The sequence below is a fragment of the Bison bison genome, unplaced genomic scaffold, assembly GCF_000754665.1.
Source record: "Bison bison bison isolate TAMUID 2011002044 unplaced genomic scaffold, Bison_UMD1.0 scf7180017864486, whole genome shotgun sequence".
NCBI classification, from domain to species: Eukaryota; Metazoa; Chordata; class Mammalia; order Artiodactyla; family Bovidae; genus Bison; species Bison bison.
In genome coordinates, this window is record NW_011495046.1 from 5,150,414 (window position 1) to 5,162,864 (window position 12,451).

The following is a 12,451-nucleotide window of genomic DNA, read 5'->3' on the forward strand; positions in this document are numbered from 1 at the left end:
TGGGGCAGGTTTGCTCACTCTGCTGATTCTGCAAACCAAACCAAGGATTTATCTGTTACCAGATGAACAGGTAGGCGAGATTTCTCCCCCGTCCTTTGGTTTATGTTGATAGATCACACTGTGCCCACAGAGGTGCTCTTGTTTGTGTTTATTTAAAAAGAAGGGACAAAAAGTAGACTCACACTACCATGATGTTGACGTCACTCCTTTTTCATTATATTACACTGTTGGCTACTCTTACGTTGATTCTTCATGTCTTCTATTTTCTTCTCTATTCTTTTCTTCATAAAAATACCTATAATTTGAATCTATTTTATATGTGTCACTGTCATTTCAGTGGGTATTTCAGAGAGAAGGAGGGATCATAAACACATGGGTTCAATATGCTGTGTTCAAACTAATAGAACCATTTTTAGGTAGAATTTGAAATGTATAAAACCTCAGAATGCCTAAGCCCTTTGATGCAAAGTTCTGTTTCTAAATTAATTAACCTGTAGAAATAATTCTACATGTACATAAAGAGATGTGTACAAGGACACAAAGATATGACTCTAGCATTGATTGTAACAATGAAAAACTGAAAACAGTTTATATGCTATCAACAAGCAAAAGGTTAAATAAACTTGGATGTCTATACTACAGAAAAATATGCAACAGTCAAAAAGAATGCTATTGGCATATGTTGAAACCTTTCTAATAAATATTTTTAAGTTTAAAAAGCAAATATAAATAATATATAATCCCACTTATATTCTTTAAAAACACACAAATACAGGGTTTTGAGCACATCATACAGGGATCATCACTGGACCCACCAATTATATTGCTCATCAGCAGAATGTTTATTTTTCTCTCTCACCAAGGAAGAGCTTAAATTACTTCCCCACAGATTAACCTGATGAGGTCATTCAAAAATGCCCACACTGGCTTTCAATCTATGATTGTATAAGTTATCTATTGTTGCATAGTAAATTACAGATCTTCCTTAACTTACCCACTGTAAGTTGAAAATATTATAAGTCAAGATGCATTTACTTAAAAAAAAATATTTTATATTGGACTATATTTACAATGTTGTGTTAGTTCCAGGTGTACAGCAAAATGATTCAGCTGAAAATATACATATATCTGTTCTTTTTGAAATTCCTTTCCCATTTAGGTTATTATAGAATATTGACCAGATTTCCCTATGCTATACAGTTGGTCCTTGTTGGTTATCTATTTAAAATATAGTATTTTGTGTATCTCAGTCCCACAGTCTAAGTTTATCCCTCTCCTCTACCTTTCCCCTTTGATAACCATAAGTTTTTTCCAATTCTGTGAGTCAGTTTCTGTTTGGTAAATTTTTAGGTAGGAAATTAGGCATGAGCAACTGAGGGGGGCCCAGCTGAAAAAGATTCAAGCTGATATCTAAACCCCACCCCAGTTGCTTTACAGACAAGCAAGAGATAAGAGAATTCAGAACCACTTAACCAGTTTTACAAATGTTAAAAGAACTTCTCTAGGCAGGAAACACAGAGAAGGAAAAGACCTACCTATAGAAAATAAACCCAAAGCAATTAAGAAAATAGGAATAGGATCATACATATTAATAATTACCTTAAATGTAAATGGATTAAATGCACCAACCAAAAGACATAGACTTGCTGAGGTGGATACAGAAACAAGACCCATATATATGTCATCCAGAAGAGCCCACCTCAGACCTAGGGACATCTACAGACTGAAAGTAAGGGGGTGGGAGAAGGTATTCCATGCAAATGGAATTCATAAGAAAGCTGAAGTAGCAATACCATATCACACAAAATAGACTTTAAGACAAAGACTATTGTAAGAGACAAAGAAGGACACTACGTAATGATCAAGGGTCTAATCCAAGAAGATATAACAATTATATATGCACCCAACATAGAAGTGCCTCAATATGTAAGGCAAATACTAATAAACATAAAGGGAGAAATTGACAGTAACACAATAATAGTGTGGACTTGAGTACCCTATTTTCATCAATGGACAGATCATCTGGACAGAAAATTAATAAGGAAACACAGACCTTAAATGACACTTTAAGGAGGTTGGACTTTATTGATGTTTATAGAGCATTCTACCCAAAAGCAGAAGACCACTCAGGTGCACACAGAACATTGTCCATGATTGACTACGTGCTGTGCTGCGAGGCAAGCCATCGTAAATTTAAGATAATCGAAGTTATATCAAGCATCTTTTCTGATCCCAACACTATGTGATTAGAAATAAATTGTGACTGGTGCACTGGGATGACCCAGACGGATGGTATGGGGAGGGAGGAGGGAGGAGGGAGGGGGGTTCAAGATGGGGAACACGTGTATACCTGTGGCAGATTCATGTTGATGTATGCCAAAACCAATACAATATTGTAAAGTAATTAACCTCCAATTAAAATAAATAAATTTATATTTAAAAAAAACCCCAACACGTGGCAGCTAAATAATTACTACTCAATAACCATTGGATCACTGAAGAAATCAAAGAAGAAATAAAAAATACTTGAGACAAATGAAAACACAATGGTCCAAAATTTATGGAATTCAGCAGAAAGCAGTTCTAAATGGGAAGTTTATAGCAATACAATTTTACCTCAAGAAACAAGAAATCTTGAATAAAAACTTGTCAGTCCATGTATGCCTAAATGAGTATGTAAAAGCCCTCTCTTGAAAGTACCTCCTCATTCTGGCACCAGTGCCTCTCTTGGCTTGGCCCACCTCTCCCTTGAGGTGTTCTTATAAGACCTCAGATTCTTCTTAGTGTTCTTAAGAAAAACTGAGGCCCCACAAGGGAGGGTCGTCTTCAATTGTCCCTGTATCTGCTAGTAAAAATAGGCTCATTTGTATCATTTTGGGAGGTTCTGTATATAAACAATATTGTATGATACTTGCCTGTCTCTGTATGACTTACTTCACTTAGTATGATAATCTCCAGGGGCATCCATGTTGTTGCAAATGACATTTCATTCTTTTTAATGACTGAATAATATTCCATTGTGTGTGTGTGTGTGTGTGTGTGTATCTATATGTATACCCATTCGTCTGTCAATGGAGATTAAGTTGCTTCTATGTTTTGGCTATTGTAAACAGTGCTGCAATGAACATTGGGTTGCATATATCCTTTCAAACCATGGTTTTCTTCGATATATGCTCAGGAGTGGGATAGCTAGTTCATATGGTAGCTCTCGGAGAAGGCAATGGCACCCCACTCCAGTACTCTTGCCTGGAAAATCCCATGGATGGAGGAGCCTGGTAGGCTGCAGTCCATGGGGTCGCTAAGAGTTGGACACAACTGAGCGACTTCGCTTTCACTTTTCACTTTCATGCACTGGAGAAGGAAATGGCAACCCACTCCAGTGTTCTTGCCTGGAGAATCCCAGGGACGGGGGAGCCTGGTGGCTGCCGTCTATGGGGTCGCACAGAGTCGGACAGGACTGAAGTGACTTAGCATAGCATAGCATAGCATATGGTAGCTCTGTTTTTAGTTTTTAAAAGAAGCTCTGTACTGTTCTCTATAGTAGCTGTCCAATTTACAGTCCCACCAACAGCATGAGAGGTTTCCCTTTTTTCCACACCCTTTCCACCAATTATTGTTTATAGACTTTACGATGGCCAGTAGTCAAAGCCACCTCTTTAGGTGGCTCAGAGGTTAAAGCATCTGCCTGCAATGTGGGAGACCTGGGTTTGATCCCTGGGTTGGGAAGATCCCCTGGAGAAGGAAATGGCAACCCACTCCAGTATTCTTGCCTGGAGAATCCCATGGATGGAGGAACCTGGTGGGCTATAGTCCATGGGGTCGCAGAGTCAGACACGACTGAGCGACTTCACTTCACTTCAGTCAAAGCTATAATTTTTCCAGTAGTCATGTATGGATGTGAGAATTGGACCATAAAGAAGGCTGTTGTTCAGTCGCTCAGTCTTGTCTGACTGTTTACAAACCCACGGACCTCACCATGACGCTAGGTTTCCCTGTCCTTCACCATCTCCTGGAACTTGCTCAGACTTATGTCCATTGAGTCATAATGGGTGCATTATGATGCAATCATAATGTCAATGATGCCATTCAACCATGTCATCCTCTGTCGCCTCCTTCTCCTACCCTCAATCTTTCCCAGGATCAGGGTCATTTCCAATGAGACAGCTCTTCATATCAGATGGCCAAAGTATGGGAGCTTTAGCTTCAGCTTCACCATCAGTCCTTCCAATGAATATTCGGGGTTGATATCCTTTAGGATTGACTGGTTTGATCACCTTGCTGTCCAAGGGACTCTCAAGAGTCTTCTCCAGCACTGCAATTTAAAACCACCAATTCTTCAGACTCGGTCATCTTTATGACGTACATGACTACTGTACATATCACATCTGTACATGACTACTGGAAAACCATAGCTTTGATTATTCGGACCTTTGTCGGCAAAGTGATGTCTATTTTTTAACACGCTGTCTAGATCTGTCAGAACTTTTCTTCCAAGGAGCAAGTGTCTTAATTTCATGGATGCAATCACCATCATCAGTGATTTTGGAGCCCTAGAAAATAAAGTCTCTTACTATTTCCATTATTTCCCCATCTATTTGCCATGAAGTGATGGGACCAGATGCCATGATCTTCATTTTTTGAATGTTGAATTTTAAGCCAGCTTTTTCACTCTCTTTGTTCACCTTCATTAAAAGGCTCTTGAGTTCTTTGCTTTCTGCCATTAGTGTGGTGTCATCTGCATATCTGAGGTTATGGATATTACTCCTGGCGATCTCAATTCCAGCCTGTGATTTATCAAGCCCAGCATGTCACATGATGTAGTCTGCACATAAGTTAAATAAGTAGGGTGATACACAGCCTTGACATACTCCTTTCCCAGTTTGGAACCAGTCCATTGTTCCATGTCCGGTTCTAACTGTTGCTTCTTGATCTGCATACAGATTTCTCAGGAGGCAGGTAAGGTGGTCTGGTATTCCCATCTCTTTCAGAATTTTCCACAGTGTGTTGTGATCCACACAGCCAAAGGCTTTAGCATAGTCAATGAAGCAAAAGTAGGTGTTTTCTGGAATTCTCTTGCTTTTTCTATGATGCAACAGATGTTGGCAATTTGATCTCTGGTTTCTCGGCCTTTTCTAAATCCAGCTTGTACATCTGGAAACTCTCAGTTCAAGTACTGTTGAAGCCTAGCAGGAAGGATTTTGAGGATTACCTTGCTAGCATGTGAAATGAACACAGTTGTGCCCTTTTTTGGGATTGGGATGAAAACTCACCTTTTCCAGTCCTGTGGTCACTGCTGAGTTTTCCAAATTTGCTGGCTTATTGAGTGCAGCACTTTCACAGCATCATCTTTTTGGATTTGAAAAAGCTCAGCTGGAATTCCATCACCTCCACTAGCTTTGTTCATAGTAATGCTTCCTAAGGTCCCCTTGACTTCACAGTCCAAGATGTCTGGCTCTAGGTGAGTGACCACACCATCATGGTTGTCTATGTTATTAAGATCTTTCTTGTACAGTTCTTCTATATATTCTTGCCACTTCTTAATTTCTTCTGCTAGGTCTTTACTGTTTCTGCCCTTATCGTGCCCATCTTTGCATGAAATGTTCCCTCGGTATCTCTAATTTTCTTGAAGAGATCTCTAGTCTTTCCCATTCTATTGTTTTCCTCTATTTTTTGTGCATTGTTTACTTAAGAAGGCTCTTATCTCTCCTTGCTATTATTTGTAACTTCTTTCAGATGGGTATATCTTTCCCTTTCTTTGCTTTTCACTTCTTTTCTTTTCTCAGACAAACATTTTGCCTTCTTGCATTTCTTTTTCTTTGGGATGATTTTGGTCACCGCCTCCTGTACAATGTTATGAACTTCTGTCCATAGTTCTTCAGGCCCTCTATCAGATCCAGTTCCTTTAATCTATTTGTCACTTTCACTGTATAATCATAGGGAGTTTGATTTAGGTCATACTTGGATGGCCTATTCGTTTTCCCTGCTGTCTTCAATTTAAGCCTGAATTTAGCAATAAGGAGTTTATGATCTGAGCCACAGTCAGCTCCTGATCTTGTTTTTGCTGGCTGTATAAAGCTTCTCCATCTTCTGCTGTAAGGAATATAATCAATGTGATTTTGGTATTGACCATCTAGTGATGTTCAGAGTGTTCAGATGTGCAGAGTCATCTCTTGTGTTATTGGAAGAGGGTGTCTGCTATGACCAGTACATTCTCTTGGCAAAATTCTGTTAGACTTTGCCTGGCTTCATTTTGTATACCAAGGCCAAACTTGTCTTGGAGTAACAACTCCAGGTATCTCTTGACTTCCTACTTTTGCATTCCAATCCCTTATGATGAAAAGCACATCTTATTTTGGTGTTAGTTCTAGAAAGTCTTGTAGGTCTTCATAGACCCATCCAACTTCAGCTTCTTCAGCATCAGTGGTTGGGGCATAACTTGAATTACTATGATGTAATTCAGGGACACTCTGTATCTCAAAACAAGTGTTTATTTTCTCAGTTTCTATAAGTCAGGAATCTGGGATTTGCTTAGCTGGGTTCTCTGTTGAAGGGGTTCCACAAGATTGCTGCAAGACCAGGGCTGTGGCCACCTCAAGGATCCACCAGGACATGATTCACTTTAAAATTTTATGTTCCAGTAAAATAACATTACTTATTACAAGTGTGACATTAATAAGTATAGAATACTTAAAAAATACAGCTAAGCAAAAGAAAATTTAGAAGACATATACACATATTGATACACCTCCAACCTCACATACGTGGCTATTGGTGCAGTCCAGTTCTTTGAAGGTTGTTAGTCAGAGGCCACCCTTAGTTCCTCACTATGTGGGCCTCTCTGTAGTACAGCTCACAGCATGGGAACTGACTGCTTCAGAGCAAATGGGTGAGAAAGAGAGAGCATGAGTGAGTTGGAAGTCAGTCTTAGGTTACCTAATCTCAAGTCATCCATCACTTCTGTTAGAAGTAAGTCACTAGGTCCAGCCCTGGAGGGGAAGGTCTTATGTAAGAGTATGATTACTGAGAGGTAAGGATCATGTCTGAAGTTGCCTACAACTACGGTTAAAAGATAATTCAAGGAGTGTCAGGAGAAAATTCAGAAGCAAAGATTTGTGTAATATAAGCAAATGGCATCTAAGCACAATTACTTGCTTATAGTAGATGCTAAATAATATTTTTTCATTTTTTAACTTTTCATTTTCAAATAATTTCAAAGTTAAAGTTGCAAGAATAGTGAAAGAAGCCCATACAGTCTTTATCCACACTATTTGTTGAAAACTGTATTTGAATACATTATGCAGTTTGTCACATGAGAAGGCATTGTTTGCAGCCATCAAAGCTTTGGGGCCTGGTGAGAGGGGTCCATCCTGTGCTGAAGTCATATTTGCTCTCTGAATATATAGTTGTCATCTTTCAAATGTTCTCTTCTTCCTCCTTCGCCAACAGAAAATCCCGAGGGAGCAGCTCTGTACTTTGTCTCTGGTGTGTGTATTGGACTGGTCCTCACCCTAGCTGCCTTGGTGATGAGGATCTCTTGCCACACAGACTGCTGTCAGCATTCCCAGAAGTTTCTGAAGGACCAAGAAAGCAGCAGCAACAGCAGCGACAGTGAGGATGGCAGCTTGGATGCAGCATCGGACATCTCAGTCAGGAGACATCGGCGCTTTGAAAGGACTTTGAACAAGAATGTCTTCACCTCAGTGGAGGAGCTGGAGCGAGCCCAGCGGCTGGAGGAACGGGAACGTATCATCAGGGAGATTTGGATGAATGGCCAGCCTGAGGTTCCCGGCACCAGGAGCCTGAACCGCTACTACTAGGGGCAGGAGCAGGAACCCACGCCCCACTGTTTAGCTGCCTGGGAGAGAACGGGCCCCGCAGAGACAGTGGGCACTAAGAGTGGAATGCAGTTCTGCTAATGTTACGGTGGCAGAGACAAGCAGGACACTGTCATTTTCAAGACTGTATGACAGATCTGTCCCTTTTGGCTACATGGAGAAGTAGAAAAACCAAGTCGTTTCATCAACCTTTCTAGATCTTGGAATGGTGCTGAAAACCCTCTCCAGCAATGTGGATGGAGATTAGAGGAATGGGACTTGTGGTTTCTCTTGATTTCTGAGGATCTCAGAAGTTTCTGCAGACTTCCTTGCTATGTTTTATTTCTATAGAAAAGGAAATATTATTATAGCAAGAGGGCTAGGAAGAGCAGGGTTACCTTAACTTAGTAAATGCAACTTAAATGACTGCCATGGAGGTGATTTTGATCCAGATAGCATGATCCATATTTAAGGCCTATTTTCAAATCTTGTATTGTAATCGCAACTTCTTCCATTTAAACTGGCACCTCAGGGATTAAAATCCTGTTTTTTATTACAGTTACCACTTCACTCATGAAAATGAATAATGTATTATAGATATGTCAGTGAACTATAAAGATGTCAATAACCTCAAAGGATGAAGGGTTGTATTTTAAATAGCTTCTAAGGAATATATTAATGTGCACTTAATGCTGTATGCATTTGAAAATGCAGCACCAGAACAAAAGCTGTTTCTCCCCCCTTTAGGAGAAAAGAAAATGGTATGACTCTAGATAATCATGACTTTAAACATTTTGTTAAAAAAATAAAAACCATGTTTGGATTTATAGTAAGAGAATGGGAATGGGAGGTGAGGAATAAAGCCAAAATTAGGTTGGAATAAAAAATATAAGTTACATAAAATCTTTTTTGTTTCATATTTTGTTTCTGTGTTTACACTTACTTTAAACAGCAGCCCTTTTATAGGTGGGTATGGTCTTTTGCCAGGTCCTTCAAATAACTGGAGAATTGTGAGAAACAGAGAAACCAGAGAATGGAGAAATGACACCCAGGGGCTTGTTATTTTATGTCTGTTTCTATTATGATTACAGTATAGTTGAGTGGTAAGTTGGTATAGGACTAGAAGACTTACCAAAGGCTAGAAATAATAGGGTGGCCTCGTATGGAGAGGGGAAGTTGGTAAGGAAGGGAGGCAAGGCTGAACCACCTTTAGAAATGGGTTACGGAGGAGGATGCAGCATCCTCCAACCTGAATCACAGGAATAATGTTAGTTCTGTGTGACTGTCAGATCCCTTTTCTTGCCATGCAGTAGACTCCTTAGTCTGTCTGGATACTCCAGAGCCTTCCTACTAGATTTCTCTTGTTCATTGGCTTTGTCATCATACCTGAGGGGCTGGTTGGGAGACGTTCTCTGCTGGACTCTCTATTAATGATACTTTAGCAACCCACTCTCTGTGATACGGGCTTGGAAGTCCGCCTTAAGAACTGAGAAGTTACAAATACATGTTTCCCAAGGGAGCAATAGTTTGCTTGAAACCCTCAGTGGCTGGCTTGAGGATATCTTTTTGAGTGACCTCACTGGCAACTGCCCAAAATCTTGTTAAACCAAGCATCTCTGAATCTGGTTTCAGTCCCTTGCCAACAAGTACAGGAATCATATCATTTCCCCCGAGCATTATATTAATATCATCTATATTGGTCTCTGCCTCTTTTTTCATTTTAAAATTTATTTTATAAATTAATTTTTATTGGAATATAGTTGCTTTACAATGTTGTGCTAGTATCTGGCTGTACTGAAACATGAATCAGTCATACATATGTCTACTCTTTTTCAATTTCCTTCCCATTTAGGTTACCACAGGAACACTGAGTAAGAGTTCCCTGTGCTATACAGTAAGTTCTAATTAGTAATGTATATATTTCAGTCCCAATCTCCCAATTTATCCCACCCCATCCCTTCCCCTCTTGATAACCATAAGTTTGTTCTCTACATTTGTGACTCTATTTCTACTTTGCAAATAAGTTCATCTCTACCATTTTCACATGTAAGTGATACTGTACAACATTTGTCTCTTTCTGATTTCACTCTGTATGACAGAGTTCATCAGGTTCATCCAGGTTCATCCACATCTCCACAAATGGTACTGTTTTGTTCGTTTTTATGGCTGAGTAATATTCCATTGTATATTTGTACTACATCTTCTTTCTCCATTCCTTTTTCAGTGGACTTTGAGGTTGCTTCCATGTCCTGGCTATTGTAAATCATTCTGCAGTGAACATAAGGATGCATGCATCCTTTTGAATTATGGTTTTCTTTGGATATATGCCTAGAAATGGGATTGCTAGGTCATATGGTAGCTCTATGTTTTATTTTTTGAGAAACCTCCATACTGTTCTCCACAGTGGCTGTGTCAATTTACATTTTTATCAATAGCTGTGGGACGGTTCCCTTTCCTCCATACCCTTTCCAGCATTTATTGTTTGTAGAATTTTTGATGATATGGCCATTCTAGCTGGTGTGAGGTGATACCTCATTGCAGTTTTGATTTGCATTATCCAATAATTTAGTGATGTTGAGTCTGTTTTCATGTGTTTGTTGACCATCTGTATTTTTTTCCTTTGGAGAAATATTTTGGTCTTGTCCATGTAGGTCCTGTGACCATTTTTTGGTTGGGTGGTTTGTTGTTTTGATATTGAGCTGAATGAGCTGTTTGTATATTTTGGAGATTAATCCCTAGAAGATGGCTGTGTCATTTGCAAATATTTTCTCCCATTCTGAGGGTTATTATCTTGTTTGTGATTTCCTTTGCTGTGAAAAAGCTTTTAAGTTTAATTAGGTCCCATTCACTTATCTTTCTTTTTATTTTATTTTCATTACAGTAGGTGGTGGATCGGAAAAGATCCCATTATCACTTATGTCAGAGAGAGTTCTGTCCATATATTCCTCTAAGAGCTTTGTAGTATCTGGTCTAACATTTAGGTCTTCAATTTGTTTTGAGTTTATTTTTGTGTGTGGTGTTAAAGAGTGTTCTAATTTCATTTTTTAACATGTATCTGCCCAGTTTTACCAGCATCATTTATTGATGAAACTGTCTTTCCTCTATTATATAGTCTTGACTCCTGTGTTATAGATTAATGGATCATGGGTGCATGGCTTCCTTTCTGGCCTTTCAATCCTGTTCCATTGAGTTATATTTCTATTTTTGTACAAGTATTATATTGCTTTGATGGACTGTAGCTTTGTCACATAGGCTAAATTCAGGAAGCCTGATTCTTCAAACTCCATTTATCTTTCTCAAGATTGCTTTGACTATTCAGAATCTTTTGTGTTTCCATACTATTTGTAAAAATTTTTGTTCTAATTCTGTGAATATTGCCATTGGTAATTTGATAAAAATTGCATGGAACCTGTAGATTACTTTGGGTAGTATAGTCATTTTGACAATATTGAGTCTTCCACTTCAAGAATATGGTACCTCTCTCCATCTGTTTGTGTCTTCTTTGATTTCTTTCATTAGTATCCTATAGTTTTCCGATCACAGGTCTTTTGCCTCCTGAGGTAGGTTTATTCTTAGGATTTTTATTCTTTTTGTTGCAATGGTAAATAAGATTGTTTCCTTAATCTCTCTTTCTGATCTTTCATTGTTAGTGTGTAGGAATGCAAGAGACTTCTGTATGTTAATTTTATAGCCTGCAACGTTACCAAATTTATTGAGGAGCCCTAGTAGTTTTCTGATAGCATCTTTAGGGTTTTCTATGTATAGTACTGGGCTTCCCTGGTGGATCAGTGGTAAAGAATTTGGACTCTGTGGGAGAAGGCGAGGGTGGGATGATTTGAGAGATTAGCATTGAAACATGTATATTACCATATGTAAAACAGATGACCATAGCATGTTCGATGCATGAGCAGGGCATTCAAAGCTGGTGATATGGGACAACCCAGAGGGATGGGGTGGGAAGGGATGTGGGAGGGGGGTTCATGATGGCAGACACATGTGTACCCAAGGCTGATTCATGTTGATTTATGGCAAAAATCATCAAAATATTATAAAGTAATTATTCTCCAATTAAAATAAATTAATTTAAAAATTAAATTAAATATAACTTAAAAGGCAAAAAAAGAAACTCACTGCCAAGCAGAAGTCACAGACTTGACTCCTGGGTCAGGGAGATCTCCTGGCAAAGGAAACAGCAAAATACTCCTGTATTCTTGCCTAGGAATTCCCATGGGCAGGGGAGCCTGGACAGTCCAAGAGGTCACAAAATAGCTGGACTTGACTTAGCAGCTAAACAACAACATGTATAGTATGTCATCTGCAAATAGTGGCAGTTTTAGTTCTTTGTTTCCAATTTGAATTCCTTAATTTTTTTCTTATCTGATTGCCATTCTAGGACTTTAAAGCTATGTTGAATAAAAGTGGCAAGAGTGAACATCCCTTGTCCTGTTTCTGATTTTAACGGGATTGTTTTTCAGCTTTTCACCTATGATATTAGCTGTAGGTTTGTCATATATGGCCTTTATTACATTGAAGTAGGTTTCCTCTAAGCTTACTTTCTGGAGAGTTTTTACATATGGGTGTTGAATTTGTCAAAAGATTTCTCTGCCTCTATTAAAATGGTCTTATGGTTTTTAATC

At 38.9% G+C, this 12,451-nt stretch overlaps 1 protein-coding gene across 1 annotated transcript in view; it reads left to right on the top strand.

The window, feature by feature from the left end:
* The window catches only part of EVA1A (eva-1 homolog A (C. elegans)), an 88,988-nt gene extending 80,271 nt beyond the window's left edge, over nucleotides 1-8,717 (top strand). Inside the window, exon 5 of the mRNA XM_010863006.1 lies at nucleotides 7,447-8,717. Coding sequence (XP_010861308.1) covers nucleotides 7,447-7,817 — 371 coding nt within the window. The 3' untranslated portion in view covers nucleotides 7,818-8,717. The remainder of the gene's footprint in view (nucleotides 1-7,446) is intronic.
* Nucleotides 8,718-12,451: the final 3,734 nt, after the last annotated feature.